We start from the raw sequence: 21888 nt of genomic DNA, 5'->3' as shown, positions 1-21888 counted from the left end.
ACACTCTGGCTTAGACACTCCTTCTCAGTTTTAGTTACTACTTTAACAGACCATTTACCAAATTTTGCTGAGATTTTGTTCTGGGTGACTTATTGTTCTCTCTCCATATACATCAACTTAGACCATATGTTCACAAAAAATATGTTGGCTTTCAATATACTGATTACATGCAATCTTACAATGAGTTTGGCCCTTCAATAGCACAGCTATATAAAGTTTAGCGATGTGTTAAAGTCTTATTTGGAAAGAAACTTCATTTAACCCACTTGCACTATAGCCCAGTACCAGTACTACAGTTAACTTTCCATTCAAAATGATATTTTATGAGTTTATCTGACGTTTTAAACAACTAAATCATGTACTTTTTGTTCAGTTACAACGAAACAAAATTCGCATGTTCATGAAATATCTTTATAGACAGAAATAATAAGCTTGGCATCATCTACCGTTAGTGTTTCATCAGCCGGTTCGCGCGCTGCCTGCTTTACGCGGCGCTGACGCACAAGCGCACCGGTGACTCACGCACACTTATAGTAGGCTAATTTGCTCTCCTCCAATCGCGAGAAAAAAGAGCTGTCGGCGCTGCGGTTTATATATTTTTCAGAACACAAATCAGCGAGTTTGTTGGAAGATACGCCCGCCTCCAGTGACCGTCTGGGTTGGACCGTGTGTGATGCTGAAGTTACTATTTTGGGTTGATAGCGAAGCTGTATCGGCTTTAGTGGAGCTTTGCGCAGGTCTTGCGCTGCGCACTGGTTTTTGAAACGTCGAGCGTCTCAGTGAGAAAACGTGACAACTCTACATGCACTCTGCTTTGTATGCTGGCACTACGTTATCGCGCGTTTTGCAACTGAAAAGGTAAGCAATCCAACCTCCACTATTTTACCTAGAGACCCGGTTAAATGATGACTCCTACCTGGGCAAGGTATTCTGATATGATGATTTGTTTTTGGAGGAAAACGACTCGAAGAGATTTCAGCACATCACTTATTCTGTGCATGGGATTGTATCATATGTCGTGCCAATGTGTTGGCGTGTCAATCAAAATGATTAATGTAGAGATTATTCTGAGCGGTCCTGCGTATGTGATGCGTCGCTTTTTGAGAGGAAACGTGACACGCTTGTTTGACCTTGAGGATGCTCTGCGCCCGCTGTCTAACACCGACGTGACTGTTTATGCGCAGCACGTGTTCATGTTTCCATGCCAGTGTGCTCGTCTATTTCCTTGTCTTAATGGGTCATAAGACACAAGCTTGGTGCTTAGTGGATCTTTGACAATTTTTGTCCATCACAGCACATGTCCTAGTTCTGGTTTTAATAAGAGTATTATACATAATCACATGCATAGTATTACTGCCCATGTATTGTTGGATTATATGATCATCAACTTCTTCACCTTCAGTACTTGCTTTATAATGGTTTAGGTTGTAATAGATCCAAAGCCTTTCTAGAGAACACCGGGTGCAAGGTGTGATTAAACCTTGGATGGTGTGCCAGTCTATCGCAGGTCATTTTGCCCAGAGATTTACACTTGGGGCAATTTTTTGTAGTCTAACATTATGGTTATGTGAATTTGGAGGAAACCACAGAACCTAGAGGAAACCCACATGTACATGGGAAGAACTATGCTTCCCAAGATCCCCATGCATATAGTAAGATGAACTGCAGATTGATCTAGGAACTGTGGACCCGTAAGAAGGCTTTGCTAACATCAGAATATTGTATAGCCCTGCTAGAAAAATTGCTAAGTGTGCCCAAAGGCAATTAAATCCTTATAATCAGATTAGTGTACTTATTTAAGTATTTATTCAAATTCTGATTGTCAGGTAAGTGTGCCAGTAGACATTGTCATCTATTAAAGATGTATCATGCTGCAAGATTTTTCATAACATCCACCTTAGCATTGCACCTGTTAAAGTGTATATGCAGTGTGTTCTTATGGCTCAGTTAGAAGATTTACCTCGTAACAAGAAACTGACATAGACATGAAAATCGTCTGAAATCAGAATAGTCATCAAGAACTTTAACTCTTTTGATCCACAGATATTGTTGTCTGGTTTGTATTCAGTCTGTCAGAATGCAGACAGATGGATGGTTGAGAAAGAAAGCAGAGGATCACATGAAGAAAGGAAGTGAGAATTTTGTCAAGCCTTAATGCCTAGCAACGCATTGAGACGAACTGGACTATTTCCCAATACAGCTGCTAACTGGGATGTAATGTGTAACAGCATTTGGATGTTTGGCTTATGGCTATGCAAGCAGAGCCTTTTTTCAATCTTTACAGTTTAAAAGTCACTAGAAAGAACAGTACACAGAACACCTAGTCACCCTATACAGTCACCCTATCCTATAGATTTTGTTTAATAATGCAATTTTGAAGACAATTACGTGGGAGACACAAATGTCCTTTGACATACGCCTAAGTTACCATATGTTTTAAACTGATGGTCATGTCTTGACAGTGTGCTCAGACAAGGACAAGAAAACAGCTGATTTGTGAAAGTTTATTAGCTTACATTTTGCTCAGTACTAACAAGGCTCTACATGGTCACCTCTGAGACCATGAATCTAAATCCCAGCAGCAGGATTGACCTCTACAGTGATGCAAAGTGCTACGTATGTATTCTGAAGCGGAAGTAAGTTTCAGTTGGCTGCTTAGTGGACAATCAATGTAATGTTTTAGTAGTCTGGGCAGGTCAGACAGGTCTGCTCAAATTGTTCTATTTCTCGGCACCTCTGTTTCTAATGCATGCCAGTTATGAAGTAAAGATGACTGTGCATTTTGCGTGCACTGTTTATATAATAAACATAAAAATCATATCCTCCACTACAATTGCAATGAGAACGACTTATGAACGACTGGCTGCAATTCTGAATGCTATTCTTTATTCAGTTGGCAAGTTATGTTCCTAAATTGTACTTTACTAGAGATCTTAGGCAGATCTATAGGTAGTAAGTCACATGTTGAAAATCCAGAGAGTGATCTGCAGTATGACGATTTAATCTCATCGTGACACATTTCCTTCGGTTTAGAAAAACACAGCTTAAATAAAGCGAAAGGTCTTCCAAAGCTGTCTGATCTCTGAGGATTGTAAAGCAGTCCATTAACTTATATTGTATAATATGTTGATATGGTGTGCAAGTGTACATATCTGCACTTACATCTACATAATGTGGCATGTATATTGGTACTTCAGATGCTGTGCTTGAGACAGAAACGAGGTGTGCTGAAATGGTATTTGCATGGTGAGGATGTGAAGCACACTCAGTGGGCATTGCCTAGCAACACAGAAATTCCTCGCAGTCTTTGCCCTCAATTGATCAAACATGGCCATTGGTCTATTAGACGTAAAATCTGCTTATGTGAGAGTAGCCATATTCTTCTTATCATTGTCATTTGCTGTAGGGAAAAAAAGCTTGGGTTTTATCTAATATAAATGTAGTTATGTGTTTGAGTGGAGAATGACTGCATGTGCAGAAAAAGGCCCGAATACACGTCATCTAGAGCTATTAATTATAACCCAGTGGAATTAAAGGATTTGAAAAAAGCTTCCGCAACATTTAACACAAGCAGATTGTAGCCACCATGACCTTATTTCTAAACACTTCCGATGAACCTTCACCTCTTTCAGGAGAGAATTTTGTAGAAGTAAAGAGAAGCATGTGGTGTGTAAATTAGATTTTAGTAGTGTAACAGGGACATAAGCTATGCTTTTTAACAAAAGAAATTTCATTTGTATTACAGAAATTGGGCAGGCACATAATGTTTTATGATTGTCACATTTTTTTCACATCATTTAAATTTTTTCCACTTTTTTCAGAATGTAAGCACAATAGTTCTTTCTTATCCTTGTCCCAGTCATGTCTGATTCTCTTCTCTGATCCCTCACAGCACACAGAACTCCTATCTCTTAAAAGTGGTGACTAGCATACCAGCCATCTTGTCACACAAATCTTTCTGACTTTATCGAGTTCAGCCATGCCTAAGAGCAGTAAAGTGACACAGCGTGAGCACAGCATTGAGCATGTCACAGAGTCTGTGGCTGACCTGCTGGCCCTGGAGGCCCCTTTGGACTATAAGAGTAGCCAGATGAGCATGAATGTCGCTGGAGGAGGCGCAGCACCAAAGCCTGACATCTCTCCAGACCTGGAGGATGGCCGGCCAGCATGGAACAGCAAGGTGGAGTACATTCTGGCCCAGGTGGGCTTCTCAGTGGGGCTGGGCAATGTCTGGCGCTTTCCTTACTTGTGCCAGAAGAACGGAGGAGGTAAGGAGTTGTCTTAATTATTTGTATTGCTTGACTGCAGTGTGGATGACTTTCTCTGGATTTCAGTTTTATTTGTATAGCATTTTTAGCAAGAAATATGTTCACAAAGCAACTTGTGCAGATTTAAATACCAGAGGAAACAGTGGCATGGAAAAGCTCATCAGACAACATGAGGAAGAAACTCTGAGAACCAGACTCAGAAGAGAACCTATGAGAATGAGAGATTATATCTAATTACACAATAAACAATATTGAGCACTTATTTTAAGGCTTGGAATTAATACAGGGACAGAGAAGTCTTCATGGCTTTACTTATCATGTCAGTGACAGATTATATTAATGAGAAACATTATCCAGATTGCTGAATAGTGCTGTATGGTTATTCTTTAAGCTGGCTATAGACACTCTTCTGTGCTGCTATTGGTTATTCTTATTGCTGTCATTGGCAGTTTTATTTATGTTATTATTTTAGATGGTGAATATATTAATTAATCTTTACATCAAATTCTCAGCGATCAAATGATTGACATCTATAATTGAGAGTTTGTATAATTGACAGACAATCGTTTAAATAATGTTTGTGTTTTCACTAAACAGAAGGGCCTTAGCCTGTCCTGGGTATGTGTTTGTGCTTGTTTATTAAACATGCAATAGTGATGTTTTCTTTTATAAGATTCTTTTTTTATTTATAGAGAATAATTCTAAAAAAGATGATCCAAACAATAACTGTATTTTGAATGCAGAAGACACTTCACTTTTGTGAATATGCAACACTGCTAACTCTTGCTAGATTAATCTTTACATTTTACATTACTTTACATCTCAACGCTTTATAGAATACTTCTTCAGTTACATAGGCTTAAAGTGTGGCAACCAAAGGCAGAGGCACTTTATAAACGGTCTAGTCAATGCCACAGAGGGCACGATATATAATCTTACCTTTCCAAGCATGTTTCTAGCTGCTATTGCTCTCTCCGCGAAGTCTGTGCATTGTAAGCGCTATGCAGAAAAATAGTATTAGAACAGAATAGTATTTTCGTGTTATTGTGGTATTGTTGAGTGGATGAAAAAACTAAATTATTCCCAGGTTACCTTTGTACAAAGAAGTCATTATAATAGAAACAGAAAAAGGAATAGAGATTTTGTTTTCAATTGCATATACAGGTGTACAGATGGCAACTGACGTTTATGACGTTTATTAACTGACATTTACGTTATGGTGTTGACATCATTTATATTCTTTTTTTTTTTTAGATTTTATACTTACATCTAAAATTCCTACATTTATGATCAAGATGATATATTTTAAGACATAAATATAGCTCTATATTGTAGTGTTGGTGTGCCTATAGGTAAAACCTGCCTATGTGGCTTGTCCTGACTTGTCTAGTTGTCAAGGAGTTGCCTCTTCCTTCCTGACGTCCCACTGGGCCTTACACTACTTTATCCCATCTCTCTCTCACTCTTTATTCTGCTGTTCACGGTACCCTTCTGTTCCTCTCTTACAGTTATATGCAAGGCCTGCAATTTTCCTTTCATAACCCATGGACAAAAAGGCTAAAAAGAGCACTGGTTTGTCACCCAACAGCAAACAAGCTTTACAATCAAACTGATAGCGAGCAGAATGTTTTTTATTCGTTCATCAAAGACTCTTATTACAGTCTTAACCTTATGTTAGTCCCAGTCTACCAGGCAGTTATTTCAAGAGTGCTCTCTCAGACTTCAGAGACTTACAGAAAAGCAGGATCAAGGTATTATTACTGGTCATCTCTGGCTGAAATCTCCGTCACCATGGAGCTGCTAGACGTCACGACTTGCTTGCTGTTTCATTGTGTCGCATCACCCGCTATCTGCTCACTCATGCTTACTGGGCTTTCAGCTATTCTTATGTGATTTTAATTAGTGTAGAAAGGTACAATGCAGAAAAGATTGTTTTTTTAGATTTAGATCTGAGGTTTATAACAGGGACAGTGGAATGGCCATTCAGTCGTAGAGCTGGACATGCAGTGGTCCTACCTTAACTCCTTAAACTTACTGATATGCATAAATCACCCAGACACATTCCTTATTAGTCTCACTGTACTCTAGTTACTGAATAATATGCTTTAATGTGAAGAACTGAATAATAAACAGAAGACTTAAAATGTGATATTCAAGCTTAAAATACCTGTATGTATATGTATATTGTACAGGTTAAAAAAGATGACTAGTTGCATTTGATAGGCATCATGGATATTGTATTCCTGACATACAACAACTAAATATTCCTGATAGAATTACAAAAGTATTTTGCAATGCTTATCTATGTGATTAATGACATAAACTGCCACATGTGTCCACAGTACAGCCATTAACATTCTGTAGTCTTCAACAAAAAATGATGACTACTTGGGGGAAAGGTGCATAGTCGTGAATATAAATTGAAAAAAAAAAGAAAATTGAAAACACTATTTCTGCAAACAACTTTTGAATCATATTGTTTGTGTCTAGCTTGATAAATGGCATACAATGTGACTAAACTGTTGCTAAAACTGACCCATGTTGTGTAGAATACAACATCTCGACTCATTCATTAAATGCATTTCTTTTAAGGTTTTCTCTAAATGGTGTTATTTTGTTTTCAGGTGCCTACCTTGTCCCCTACTTCATCCTCCTCATCCTCATTGGCGTCCCACTTTTCTTTCTGGAATTGGCAGTGGGTCAGAGGATCCGCAGAGGAAGCATTGGAGTTTGGAACTACGTTTACCCGCGACTGGGTGGCATTGGAGTATCCAGCCTAATGGTGAGACATAGAGATTAACATAGCTTGATGGTTGATTGGTTAACCAAAGAGATACAGTATAAGTAGAGGTTTCTTTAAGGTTGTTCAGGACCAGAAGAATAGCTGTGGCTGGACATACTCTCAACTCTGGTTTATTAATTACATTATCACATATCATATGATCCATCAGTTCACAAAGAGTGTCTAATGTACAAGAACTGTTCTAACTGGACAGCAAAATACCTTCAATTCACTGACTTCCATATGCTTTATTATAAACCAGGATTTTACATAGTTAGCTAAATAAAGTGATGGAACAATAAATTTTGATGAGTCACACAGCCCTGATCTACCATCTGCTGAAATTAAAGACAAGGCAGAATCAGCTGGACAAAATCTTCTTTGTATCATTGCATACTTCATATAGTAACAAAAACTGGTCTCAGTGAACCACTGAAAGAAGTCTTGTGTTCTGTTCATGATCTGATTTTGTATCACAGCCTGCTGGTTTGATGGACACCTCAGTATTTAAGACAAGTAAAGCTGTCCTGAAATGCATAGAAATGGGTCTGCTGTGAGGAGAACATCTATTAATAGCCACAAAGCCAGAGAGTTGAGAAAATGTGGTTTAATAATTCACCAGCTCCCCTAGCTGTGGACATGTGAGGTAGCCAGAAGCCATTTTGCACACTGGAAATCAAATGTAGATTAGAAGATCATCATCAACATCAACAATAAAATGTACAAATTTCTATTTTAAAAAAATGTCTACAAATCTTGAAAATGGACATTTTCTTTTTGTTTTTTTTAATTCTCTGTCTTTAGGTGTGTGGCTTTGTGGGTCTGTACTACAATGTGATCATTGGCTGGAGCATATTCTACTTCTTCCAGTCTTTCCAGTTCCCTCTGCCCTGGGCTGAATGCCCCATCCGAAGAAACGGAAGCCAAGCCAGTGAGTGTGCTGCAATCTTGAAAGAAAAGCTCTTTAATGACTGCACTGTTGTATACAGTTCTGCTCTTCAGCATATATTGTGCTTGGATCCTGCCAAAAGTAATATAATATTGATTTTATTTTATATTTGACTTACTAAGACTGGGTCAAATAAAAACCTTAAAATTGCTACATTAATTACAATTGATTTGATTTTTTTCCCAAATGAATCCTGACTTTCTGTAAGTGCCAGGACAAAAAAATGCAAAATAAAGAAATGAAAGTGATCGATTGACCACGTATATATAGTAGGTATTAAAAAAGGTCTACACACCCCTGTTAAAATAGCAGGTTACTGTGATATCGAAGAAATCAAGATCAACAGTGTCAGATCAAAGTTATGAGTTTTGAGTTAGGACAAAGATGAAGCATCTGGGATCCCCAGGGAAAAGTAAGCATTTAGCTAATCACCATCACCTCTTATGCCCAAGTCTGTGAAGTCATGTGAAGACACATGGAGTAGTGTTAAGTGGAGGTAAAATGGAAGATTGGATCTGTAATGAGTTAAGTGCTGATAAAGGTTTTACTGTTCTACTAAAATAGCTACAGTCAATTAATCAATATTTTAAATAGCTTAAATAACTAAAATGTTAGCACTCTGTGTTTGAAAACACTATATCCCTGACAAAACTAGCTGCTTTTTCCTGGGATTTACAGATAATTCAGAATGAGTTCTAATTTAGTTTGTATTTAAATTTAGGATTCAGATTTAGTCTCAAAACTATATTTTAAAAGCCACATCTTACTCATAAAAAGTTTTTAACAAAGAAAAAAAACTGTATAATGTATGCAATTAACAAAAAAATATAAGAAATTGAGACTGAAGTTTACAAAAGCATGTAGACTCCGTGGAGAGAAAAAAAAATAAATGTTTGATATATAATACTGTACAGAAACATTATTATGGCTTTAAAATCTATTTTAGCAGATCCGTCTGTTGCAATTCATTTCGCTCAGCATGCTAGTGCCAGTTTATTGATTTGGTGGATTGCTGATTGCATTTACTCTAGAGAAAGAGTTGTTACTCTACACAGAAAAACCTGCAGTGACTGTCAGTTTCCAATCATACATGAAATGTATATTTACCAACATCTTATGTTCGGTACTTAATAACCTTCACAAATATTTTGAAATCCCCAGGGTATCTTGTATTATTTTAAACAGGAATAACACACTGAGCAAAACTGTATGCGTGCGCTAACATTCAAAACATATTCCTGATTTAAATGATAGCACACGCATGTCATATGTAGAAATTCTTTCAGCAATATGAATTATGAAATCACAGAAATAAAAAATATATACCATAATAAAGCTATAGCAGGCTTCCTGGTGTTCCAGCTGTCATTGCTGTGGCCTGGGTTTGATTCCCAGGCAGAGAGCCACTGAAGAGCTAACTGCCAGTCTCAAGCCAAAATAATTGGGAGCAAACCTGTGCAAACAACCTGATCCACATCTAACATGGGAACCAGGACAGAACAGGGGGAGCAGCTGAAAAACCAACAACAACCATAATAAAGCTATAGCAATGCAATGTATATTTACCCCCAAGAGTATGACATTTTTAAAATTCAGTACCTGATTCTCTAATGCATGCCACTATCCAGAAACTTATCCAAACTGTGATGTTTACTGTGTAAGGAAATTACAATTAGCTAGCAAGGTTTGCAGCAAAATAGCCTAATTAAAGTTAAAAACAATAATAATATGTAAAGAAATCTGTGTGATTTGGTGAAATATTTCTATGTTTTGCTATTTTTACTTTTTAGTAGTTTCCAAATATATTTATCCAAAATATAACATATAATATAACATATAAAAAAGGTGAAAATATTATGGCCTCACTAACTTCCTGTGGGTTTTCACTGACACTCACTTGCTGTGTAGATGTACAGTAGATGACCTTTCATTAACACTGTGTACAGTGATTCATTACAGATTGTATCGTGCACTTCTGCTTTTTTGCCTGAGCAGTTGTAGAGCCAGAGTGCGAGAAAAGCTCCGCCACCACATACTTTTGGTATCGTGAGACACTAAACATAACCAGCACTATTGCGGACAGTGGAGGGCTGAACTGGAAGATGACTCTGTCTCTGTTATTAGCGTGGGTCATTGTCTGTTTGGCTGTCATCAAGGGTATCCAGTCCTCCGGAAAGGTAAATACATGACCAGTACAAAAGTTCAGTGATACACATTATGTTTTTATGTACATTTCGACCTTTAAAGATTGTAAACACCTATACATTTGATGATTGATCACATATCTATAAGAAGAGGTTGAAAAGAATCCTCTCTTTCTGTAAACTGGCAAAGCTTTTACTAATTGATCAGATCACAGACTTGATCTAATAAACGTTCTGTGCATTATGGGGAATTCCTTAGGTGATGTACTTCAGCTCATTGTTCCCGTATGTGGTGCTTTTCTGCTTCCTGGTACGTGGATTGTTTCTTAAAGGGGCTGTAGATGGCATTGCTCACATGTTCACACCAAAGGTAAGAAGCCAGATACATTCTCAGTCTCACACACCAATACACAATTATTCAAAAGACTGATTTTTCCCACATGTATGAGCAGCGCATGGAGTGTGCTACATAACTTATTTAAGTGTCAGCACCCTTGAACAGAAGCCAATTTCAAATAAACTTTTATCTTTATCTCAGTGTGCCACACTGACTGCTGTCTCCCCCTGGTGGTGCATTAAGGATAAAGTCATGCATATTTATAGAGCTATAAATTTATTTCTCATTACTCATGCATGCCCAAATGGACCATGGAGCTAAGTGAGTTATTAAGTAGGTGCATAAAAATAGATACAGGAAACTAATTTTCAAATAATAAATCATTGCATGACTAAGAAAGGAGAATTGTCAAGTGTTCATGATAAGCACAAGCTCTGTTTCAATAATTGAGCAGAAATTGATGAACATTTCACCGAATGCATGTTCCTGCAGCTGGAGATCATGCTGGAGCCACAGGTATGGCGTGAGGCTGCTACACAGGTCTTCTTTGCTTTGGGTCTGGGTTTTGGTGGAGTCATTGCTTTCTCCAGCTACAACAAGAGGGACAACAACTGCCATTTTGATGCTGTCTTAGTGTCTTTCATCAACTTCTTCACCTCCATCCTGGCCACTCTCGTGGTGTTTGCTGTGCTTGGTTTCAAGGCCAACATCATGAACGAAAAATGTGTGGTGGAGTGAGTGCACACTTTCTGAATTTGTTATTAATAGTATAAAATATGAATGTAATGAATTCTACTGATTCTGTGAGGAGTAGTTCATAAGGTATTCCAAATGGCTATTATGTGATTAATGTGCAAGATTATTCCCAGATATCATCTAATGTGTTCTCGTTCTAGGAATGCTGAGAAGATTCTGGGCTACTTGAACTCCAATGTGCTGAGTCATGATCTGATCCCTCCTCATGTTAATTTCTCCCACCTCACGTCATCAGACTACGCTGAGATGTATGAAGTGATTAAAATTGTGAAGGAGGACAGCTTTGCTCAGCTGGGCCTAGAGCAGTGTCTACTGGAGAATGAACTCAATAAAGTCAGTCTAAAATCTACTGAGCTAATGATGTTTGGGTCTGTTTATAATGTCTAATTAGCTTTGCACTTTTAATTTACAATTCGGTCAGTTCAGGTTTTAAACCAGTAATTACATTGTAAAAGGATTTAATATTCTTTATAACACAGCACTGCTGATTGCTCAAATACTGTTAAATAATTTTCTGCACAAAAACTGTGTGATTATTAAATTTGATGTGTTTTTTTGTGAGAAAATAGTCATGTAGCATTTTTGGAAGGAATCTTCAGCTAGTTTTCGATCAGGAAATTGTATTCAGGACAGACAGCTGGTGAAAGAGTGATACATACACACACACACACACACACACACACACACACGCACATATGCACATAATAACAATAAAACCGCTTGCTTAATATTGTGTAGGTTCCCAAAACACACACATCCAGCCATCTGTATGAAAGAAAATGTGATTTATCAGACCCATTTCTTCTCTTGCTTCATCAGAATCAGGTATTTTGGCAAAGTATGTTGTACAAGAACTGTTGTAACGGCTGTCGGTGACCCTCAAACGAACAGACATAAAATAATGACAGTATACATTTAATTTACAGACAATTCTATACAGAAAAATTAAAGACAACAATATACAGAGTATGAGACAGGTTAGAAATGTCCTGGAAACACTTTACAAGACCTGATATTTTGGAGATGCTCTGACCCAGTTGCCTAGCTATCACAAAGTCACTCAGATGCTCTTGTCAATGTCACTCCAAAGCTTACACTTGGCATTTTTCTTGCTTCCAGCAAATCAATTTTGGAAATTGACTGTTCACTTGCTGCCTAATATGTCCCCTCTTTACAGGTGGCATTGTAACAAGATCAATGTTATTTACTTTACCTGTGAGGTATTTTATATATATATATATATATATATATATATATATATATATATATATATATATATATATATATATATATATATATATATATATATATGTTTGTATGTATGTATGTGTATATATACTGTAGCATTTATGTGCATTTTTAGCAATCAAACTTTTGGTGGAAATGATATCACACCACCATATTCTCTTATAATAGCATTCCCCATTCAATTTTATTCCTTACTTATTTGTAAGTAAAGAATAAAGGACTTGTCAACTGAAATTATATTTTAGTCTTTTGACAAAAATGTTCTGTCTTTGTCTAATTTATCTTTGTCTCATTTTACTTGCAGGCTGTTCAAGGCACTGGTTTGGCCTTTATTGCTTTTACGGAGGCCATGACACACTTCCCAGCATCTCCATTTTGGTCAGTAATGTTCTTTTTCATGCTAATCAACCTGGGTCTGGGAAGCATGATTGGCACCATGACTGGCATCACAACTCCTATCCTTGATACCTTCAAAATACGCAAAGAGATCCTTACTGGTGAGAACTCTCACACACACGCACTCATTTACACATTAATGCAATTTTTATGTTATTATAAAAATCGGTGCAGGAGTGTCAGTGATATTAACCTCTTCCACCCAAGAGGAGCTTAATATGTATTTCAGGTTCATAAACACATAAATCTGCTTGCATGTGGATGACTTATCTAGTTACTGGAACCATGTTTAGGCCATGCAGCTGTTAAATCTTTGTTAGTCAGCACATTTTAGAATGCTAATTACTATAATTATTTTTGATTATAATCAAATCTTTTTCATTATTATTTAATCATTACAAATTGATGCATTTTTGTTCATTAAGTTGCTGATACTTCTTGATCCAGTGTAATGCTACTATAGCTGAAGGTGTAACTTCATGTCAGAAATACGCCACTAGAGGTGTACTTGTAAGGGATCTGGGAGTGCAGCTGTGGCACTATGACTCAGCAGAAAGATACTTCAGTCTGATTCTGTCATTGAGGGAATGTGTGTTATCCAACCAATAGTATTGCTTCCTGTATGTTGTCAAACATTATGAGAGAAGGTCTATGGTGGCTATTCACAAAAACCCATTTGCCTTCCAAGCTCCCAGTGAAGACATCAAGTTAATACGCATCACCATTCAGCCCCTGAGTGTTCAGCTAAGAACCACAGCAATGAACACTGCGAGTGGTTTATGCTTCAGTACTACATTGCAAGCACAATTCCACTTTATAAACTTTTATTTTAAATAAGTTGAATAATTATTTTGCAGAAAATGCTGTGGTGAAAATATTATCTTATGTGGTGATAATATTATATTATTATTTATGAACCGTATTTTCTTATAATAACATTTAGCCCTGCAGGAGCTTAGGGCCAGGAGGTAACAGTAACCATTGTTGAGTATCGTTGATCGCCTGGCACAACTCTAAATCTCTAGATCTGCAAAATGAATCAGTTCCACTTTTGGGCCATTGTTTAGAGCGACCTTGGTCTGCCTATGCTATGTGGATCTGGAGCAGATGCATTTCTAGATCCGGCTATGTATTCCGTTATATATTCGGCTATGTATTCAGCTCGGTGTATGGGATTAGACCCATACACACATATTTCCTTTAGGAGACACTTGATAACTATAACTCTTATTTCTCCTCAGTGGTTTGCTGTGTCATTGCATTTTTTTGCGGCCTGTTATTCGTCCAACGTTCTGGGAATTATTTTGTCACCATGTTTGATGACTACTCTGCTGGTCTTCCTCTCACAATTGTTGTCATCTTGGAAAATATATCTGTGGCCTGGATTTATGGCACCAAAAGGTACACTGTATTTTTAGTAGTGCTATCTGTCTGGCTTGTGCTTGTGTTTCTCTGCATACGTACCGACCTTTTGAAGTTATTTTAAAACTGGATGAATTTGCCCAGAAATAACACAGAAATATGTAACACAAAATGTGAGCTATAATAACATCTCAACATTCATGCAGTATTTATATGGTCTATTGTCAGGTTTGTCCAGGATCTAGAAGATATGCTGGGTTTCAAACCATACAGATTCTACTTTTATCTGTGGAAGTATGTATCTCCAGCCTGCTTGATTGTTCTTATTGCTGCTAGCATTATTGAGTTGGCCATCAATCCACCTGGATACAATGCATGGGTTCAGGATCTGGTGAGTAAAACTCAGCTTTAAATTGTTTATTCATGTCACTTATGTATGACCAGGGTGGAACCAGATGAAAAATTCATTATGATGACCATGCACATTGAATTAGTTGTTAGTGCGCTTGCCTTGCACCACCAAGGCTGGGGGTTTGATTCACATCTCCACCCTGTGTTCTTAGAGCTTGCATGTTCTCCCTGTGCTTTGAGAGGTTCCTCCAGATTCTTAGGTTTCCTCCTTCAGTACAAAGATGTGTTGTAGGCTGAAGGATATTCCCCAAGTCCCCTGGGATTAGCTCCACATTCAGTGCAACACTTGTGTAGGATAAGTGGCACAGACGCTATATGGATAATCATTAAATACAAGGTCATGTTTTTGGTAGTTTAAATTGCATTACAGTTTCAAATTGAATCATAGAATTTTAGTAATTACACATGTCTTCACTAGCAGTAGTTTAAAGAATAATCATGTATTAGCAATTTCCCCAGTTCAAATAGTTTTCTGTAAATGAAAGAAAAAATTCAAATCAAGCTTTTTTGCATCAACAATCCCCAAAAACTGCAAAAACCTGTAAGATCTGATCAATATTATCTCCTCTTCTTCTTTTTTTTTTTAGGCACTAGAGCGTTTCCAGAGCTACCCTCCGTGGGCTCTGGCTATGTGTTTTGCTCTCATTATCGTTGCCATGCTTCCTCTGCCACTGGTCTTTATCGCACGCCACTTTAACTGGATTCCTGACGGCTCCAACAAACTGTCCGTCTCTTACCGCAAGAGTCTGACAAAGGACACCTCCAACCTGGAGGATGAGACACGTTTTATCTTGGGTAAAAACACCAACGACACACCCTCTCCAATGCCCAGCCACCGGGCGTACCTCGGCCCAGGGAGCACATCACCTGTCGAGCTCATCACCAACTCCACATCCATCAGCGGTTATGGCAGCGGCTACCAGACCAACCCAATGCCACCTAAATCCGAGTCCTGAGCTCCTTTCTACTCCGAAGGCACCACCTACTACAGACTGATAAAGAAGAAGGGAAAGGGTGTAAGAAGCCACAGCATTTATTATAATTTATTTGAAGCCATACAGAGAGAATGATGTGTGTGAGTGTTTGTGTGTGTGTGTCTGTGTGAGTGGGGGGTGGGTGTGATCAGTAAGTAATGAAAGTGCCACAGAAGGACCTTCTCCATATCTTGCCCTAATTACCAGAATTAGAACCTTCTCTTTCCTACCTACACATTTGGACCAAAGGCATTTCTACAGATTAGGTGGTTGACAGAAAACACCATCATCCACATAACACTAGACGTATAGAAGAATGAATGTAGACTCATTTTTAAAAAGATTTAAGCCACACACCAAATGCTCCATAACAAGAATCGTTGGGTCCTGAACTGCTAATGGTGTGGGATAAATCACACAGGCTTTTCAGTATGTTTCTTTCTGTTGGAACTATCGTTCATGTCTGGGTTGAGATGTGAAAACCACTAAAAGGGATCCAATTATCCCATTTTGCCCCAGAACAATATAGATATCACAGTTCTGAATATTGGATAAAACTCATTAGGAGGGCAAAACTAATTGCAAATGGCTTGCTCTGAGAACCCCAAGACTAATGTGAAGAAACTGTCTGTCTTCATCAAGCACATTTATAGTATATATTTAAAAAGAACTCTGTACCCTGACAATCACAGCAACACTAGCCAATTATAGACATCTGTGAAATCATGGATGCAGATAGAGGTAGACTGTGCTTTCCTCATAGTGTTTGCATTTGTTATGTGACAGAATATGAACAGAAGTTATAAATAAAAAATAGTTTCTGGCTTTTTCCATGATAAATATATAATTTATTAATTTCCAGATACTGGTTTACCTCAAAAAAAAAAGGTGCATCCCAAATCTCATACACTATTCTATGCCATTTTGTAGTATAAATAGTGTGAATAGTGTTGGGGGAATGTTGGACACTTTATGCGCTAAATGCTCGTAGCTTTGTTTGTGTGGGGGAAGAGACTCTGGATGAAAATAATTAATTCTGTTGGCTGACACTCAGGCAGACCGGACTTCTTACAGATGTCTTTTAAATAAGCCCATATTGTGTGATTTATTATTCAACAATTTAGAAATTCACTGTAGTCAGCTAATTCAATGTTTTCTGCTAGCAGTGTAGCATTATACGGACTAGATAAGAGCTTCTGCTTAAAAAATGTTAGTGTTCTGTTTGAGATGACACTACCCTTCAAAAATTTGTGGATGAAATAGATGGAGGAGTACAGAGTGCATAGTGTAAGTGTATAGTCTATAAGTACATTGTTTGGGATGCAGCTAATGTCTAAATGGTCTATTTATGCAGTGTTTTGTGAGGAACAGTTTTGTTTAGAAATGACTTTTGACAGAGGAAGGCACATAAAACCTGGTGAAGTAGTACAACAGAGAGAAATGTACTGTACACATAATGTTGATGTTATCCAAGTATTTACTTCAACTCTTGTCCTGTGTAAGTGTTTATGCCCATAGAGCACTAGGCGCAACCAAATGTACCATAATCTCATACAGTACTGAACAAATGTTTCCACTCGGGGGCACTATATTCACCAAAACCCCCATAACGCATCTAATTTTAATGCAGTATCTCTCAAACACACACACACACACACACACACACACACACACACACACACAGTCATACACACGTAAAGCAGCATGCATTTGTGGCTTTTATTTTGCCACACTTACTACAGATTTAGATAAATCTAGTTTTAGTAATCAGATGACTGCCAGATGTGCAATGAGTGATCAGCACAAAAAATAAGCACATTTAACGTATTGGGTTGCAATAATGTTAATGTTAAAATGTTAACATCATCAAGCACAGCAGTTCAATGTACATACAAGATCTATAACATACACAATCTTATATTAGTATCAAAATAGCATATGATGGAAAAAAACGACCTTTAATAGAAAATAATAACACTAATAATGGTCTTCAGTACATTTTGATACGGTTATGTACTTGGACTGTGCATGTCCAGGCTCTGTTTCCCATAAGCACTGCAGCACAAGGGTGAATGTTAAATGGTAGAGTGAGCATCACTTATATTCTATATTCTTTTTCTTTCTCTCTCTTTCTCTCCTTCTACCAGTTAACATGATTTTGACTTAACTTTGGGAAATTGTACATCAGTCAGTCTAATTAGCTTAGATATTCAGACTGAATTATTTAAGATCCATAAGAATAGTTTCTGCTTCTGCAAATGGTTAAATGGTTTATTTTTAAGCCAAAATATGTTAAATATTCCAAAATTATGTTGTAGTATAGCAGTCATTGTTCACAACTTGCACTGTATTTTACTGCCTAAGCAGCCTGCATAGGTCTACATATGATCACCTTACAAATAGACAAAGGGTGTTGAATTGGCTTAAAATACATGCTAGATTTTGAAAATCGTTTTTATGTGGTTTAATGTATTTATGAAAAGAATATATGACAGATAGGATGTATATGGAAGACATAAGCTTCTTTGGAATGGTCATAGTCTGCTGGTCTTTACTCTTTCACCCAAAGCACATCTTCACTTGGCACCAGTTCTGCATCTTGGCAAATAATGCAGCAGAGCATTTGATTATTTGGCAGCTCTGTTTGGTTTGCGTCTCCTATAACTGCCATGATGCCTCATGGTGTAAAAATAGACCTAAGCAGCATGCTTCACAGTGGTGTTTCCCCAGGGAGCCCATGTCCCAGACAGCATGCTAACGAATTCTCGTCGGGTGAGGTGGAGGGTGGAAAGCCCACAATTCTCAGTATGAACATGCTGTTCCTACACAAGTCTCATGGATCCCCTGGCAACAAACCCTGACAATCAACAGGGAACAAACAAGCAGAGGGCTTCCATGGTCCCCAGGTTCCTGAGTGAGAGGAAGAATTAATAAAATGTAATTCACTAGATTCCTTTACTTAGCCCACTCCTGAAATTATCAAAGTTTTAGTATGATTCAATTATGCTTCATAATTCTGGGCATGCATTCAGTACTGGATAAACTGACTGGACATGAGGTCCTTGGATAAATACTGATAATACTCCACTGAAGGATTTGTTCAGTTATGTCCAGCGACATTGTTGTTCACGTTCCATGTGTAATAGCACATTGTTACCACAACGTGTCCTCATTTACTGATGAAAGGTTTGAAGGCATATCTCTGTGCCTCTGTCTCCTTTTTCACCTCCACAGTATCTCAGAAATGTCATCCCCATTTCTCCTGAACCTGCTAAGCACAGCTGTTAGACAGTGCCTATGATCATTCCTGTAACACTTTCCTGATCTTTAGTTTATTTTTGCACATTTTACTGACTTCTCTGAGACCAGTGCACTTTAGTTCTCCTATAGCTGAGACCCCAAACTTGCATTTTCTAGGAACAACCTGACAAGGCTTAAAAACACACAGTAGCTCAGCTGATTAATAAGCATGGACCAAGAATTATAGCTCCCTCTTTATATTTCCATCAAATTTGTCATCAAATATTTGCAAGTCTGTGACAAATGAGATCTGCACAAACAGCTACGACAAAGACTGCAAATAACACACACACTCTTGCATGCACGCGCACACACGCACAAACACACAAACAAAAAGGCTATAAAGAAGAGCCACATTCTCAAATGTACCAAGCACATTACTTGTAAGATATAAGATTTATATAAATAGCTCTATTACATGTTTTAATAGTGGCACATTATATAATCTACAATTCATCACTCATTCAGGGTTACAATTTTTAGGACAATCTAGAATTGCACAAAAACACCTGTATATATATTCAAAGTGAACCTATCAAAGTGATTACAACAGTTCCATTTCATCCCACCAGTAGGACAGCCGACTCCTATTGTAGCTAATTTATTTTCTTATAAGGCATTTTTCTTTCAGTGGTGCTGGAGGCCATGGTATTTGTGAGCAAGCTATTATTATGTATATGTATGTAAATTGTGATTCTCAATATAATAACTGTAAATATCAGTGTACATTTTGTTAAACGACTGTGAGGAGTATATACTGTATGACTATACAAACAAGTTGTATTCATGTATTATTGAGTATCTATGATGTACATTGTAAACTTAGAATATCTATTTTGTACATGTCTTTACATGTGTATGTATTGTGTAATGATTGTGTCTGATGTGTCAATATGTTTGTTGGAAAAGGCAGAGTGTGTTGTTTTTCTTTTTGATGATGTGAGTACATTCACTTGTTCTTCCCTCTGAATCAGGAACAGGGTCCTGCTCACAATCATGTTTTCATGTTTGTTTAGTTATTGATGTTAACATATGGTTTAATATTGTTCGGATATTCTGCACTCGATTCGGTGTGCTCTATTCAATATTATCATTTGCTGCTGCCATTTTGTGAAAACGACAGAACCTCTTGCACTTCTTAGTTTACTCTGACAACATTCTGTGTTGTTTATTTTATTAATTAGAATTTAGAAAAAGAAAATTCAGGCATCTAGCTAAAGCAACACAATTTGTGTGTTGAAATATAACAGAGGAGAACAAAATATATATATACGTATATATATATATATACGTATATGTATATATATATGAACACACTCTGGAAGTGTGTTTTATCAATAGGAATATTTATTGTGAATGTAAACGTATTCTGACCATGTTAAGAAACGCAATATTATTTTTAAAATTATTTACAGAAAAACACAATCATGCCTTTTCATTAATTGTTTTTGTTTTTATCTTGAAAATGGTGTAAAGTCTATATGTTTGTGCTGTACTAGTTTTAGGTGCAAAAAAGCAATATTTCTGCAGGTACTTCAGCAAATGTGGACCATAGATAGACAGAAGATGGGACAGTTTGAGGTAATATCACAGTCATGGGGGTTGTTGTGACCAGCACTGCCTGTGTTGTTGATGTGTAGCTCTTTCACTCGATATGGCACCACCACACACCCTGTTTATTAGGGTGAAAAGAACATTAATATGCTAGTACTTATCTGTACCAAGGACTCTCATGATGTCAGTGTCATTGATATTGTACAGTATTTCTGATACACTTGGGAAGAAAATGAGCTATATGACTACTGTATATGGTCTATCACAAAAATCATCAATAAAGAGTTTATTCTCAGGTCTGTACTTATTTTCTTTTTAAAAGTTACAAAGAATGTATTTTTTTAATGAAGGATTTACACCACTGGCAGGAGCCACAGCCAATGTGGAGAAGAATAAAATTGTAAACAGGAGTGCGACTGTGAAGTAGTCTAATACCACACTGTAAGGAAATTCAGGACTAATGGAGCTTTAAATGAATTAAACATTTTTATTGTTAGTACAGTACCTCACACTTAAGAAGTTCATATAGCCTTCAGACCACATTCTTACTTTTATTATCCTTAGATGCCACACAGAGTCAGACTTTGTCTCTGCGTTTCTCCTTGCTCACCACAACAGGCCTATTCAGAACATTGTGACCTAATGCTTTCTCCTTCAGAAAACTTGTACCCACACAGAATGAGTGTAGACATCGTGGTAAAGAGATATAGAAAGAAAGGAGAAATGGGATATAGGTCAGTAGTTTATATTGAAGTATACGGTTATAGTTGCTTTTTTTGAAAGTGATGAAGGTGAGGAGGTTTTGTAAGATTGTCTGGAGCATTGTGTAGGTGATGGGATCCCGTGGCCAGGTGAGCTGCAAGACGTCTTGTGTAGAAAGAGAAAAAAAATGTCTTAAGGGTTTTTTTGTTTTTTTTTCAGTGTAGTGGTAGGGGTATGAGTGAAAGGTTGGCTGCTAATCCTACCCTTGAGTAATGAAGGGGAATGTAGAGGCTTAAAAAAGTAAAGAAATTATGTTAAAGAGTTTATGTGGATCAGATGCAGATGCTTTCCCTTGTCATAGGATGACTTAGCAGAAGTGACATCAGTGAACACTGTCAGAAGAGTGCAGTATGTGAGGAGGCCAGAATCAAGTATTTTCAGGCACCTTTTCTCTGCTTCCCTTAGTTCTCTGCACAGAACATCCATTACATCAGTAGGCTGACAAGACTTCTTAGGACTGAGATCAAAAGGAGGGGAGGTTAATGGATAAGAAACTTTTGGCAGCTAACTCAAGTGGTAGAGAGGAATAGAAGTCAGATGATTCTGGAAGCTAGGATAATTTTTTTTTATACTCACTTTTAATAAGGAGAGATGAAATACAGTAAGTGAAGACTGTGGAAAGTAAGAGAATATGAGTAGTTGGTG

General features: G+C 37.4%; 1 protein-coding gene across 1 annotated transcript; it reads left to right on the top strand.

The window, feature by feature from the left end:
* Positions 1-565: 565 nt before the first annotated feature.
* Positions 566-20718, top strand: slc6a17 (solute carrier family 6 member 17). Its single transcript, XM_060882106.1, has 12 exons — positions 566-858; positions 3893-4268; positions 6893-7050; positions 7855-7981; positions 9995-10176; positions 10403-10513; positions 10973-11214; positions 11377-11569; positions 12789-12981; positions 14122-14281; positions 14471-14633; positions 15241-20718. Exons 2-12 carry the CDS (start codon positions 3980-3982, stop codon positions 15607-15609), a joined length of 2187 nt encoding a protein of 728 aa, XP_060738089.1. The 5' UTR covers positions 566-858; positions 3893-3979; the 3' UTR covers positions 15610-20718.
* Positions 20719-21888: the final 1170 nt, after the last annotated feature.

The sequence above is a fragment of the Tachysurus vachellii genome, chromosome 11 (genome assembly GCF_030014155.1).
Source record: "Tachysurus vachellii isolate PV-2020 chromosome 11, HZAU_Pvac_v1, whole genome shotgun sequence".
In the NCBI taxonomy this organism is placed as follows: Eukaryota; Metazoa; Chordata; class Actinopteri; order Siluriformes; family Bagridae; genus Tachysurus; species Tachysurus vachellii.
Note: the sequence above shows the minus strand (reverse complement) of the source record. Positions and strands in the feature narration are given on the sequence as shown.

Bases quoted from the DNA above. Each gene is read 5' to 3' on its own strand.
- slc6a17 (XM_060882106.1), top strand. From the start codon at position 3,980: ATGCCTAAGAGCAGTAAAGTGACACAGCGTGAGCACAGCATTGAGCAT. The intron at 10,177-10,402 runs GTAAATACATGA...GGAATTCCTTAG, and splicing joins GTATCCAGTCCTCCGGAAAG to GTGATGTACTTCAGCTCATT. The intron at 11,215-11,376 runs GTGAGTGCACAC...TTCTCGTTCTAG, and splicing joins AACGAAAAATGTGTGGTGGA to GAATGCTGAGAAGATTCTGG.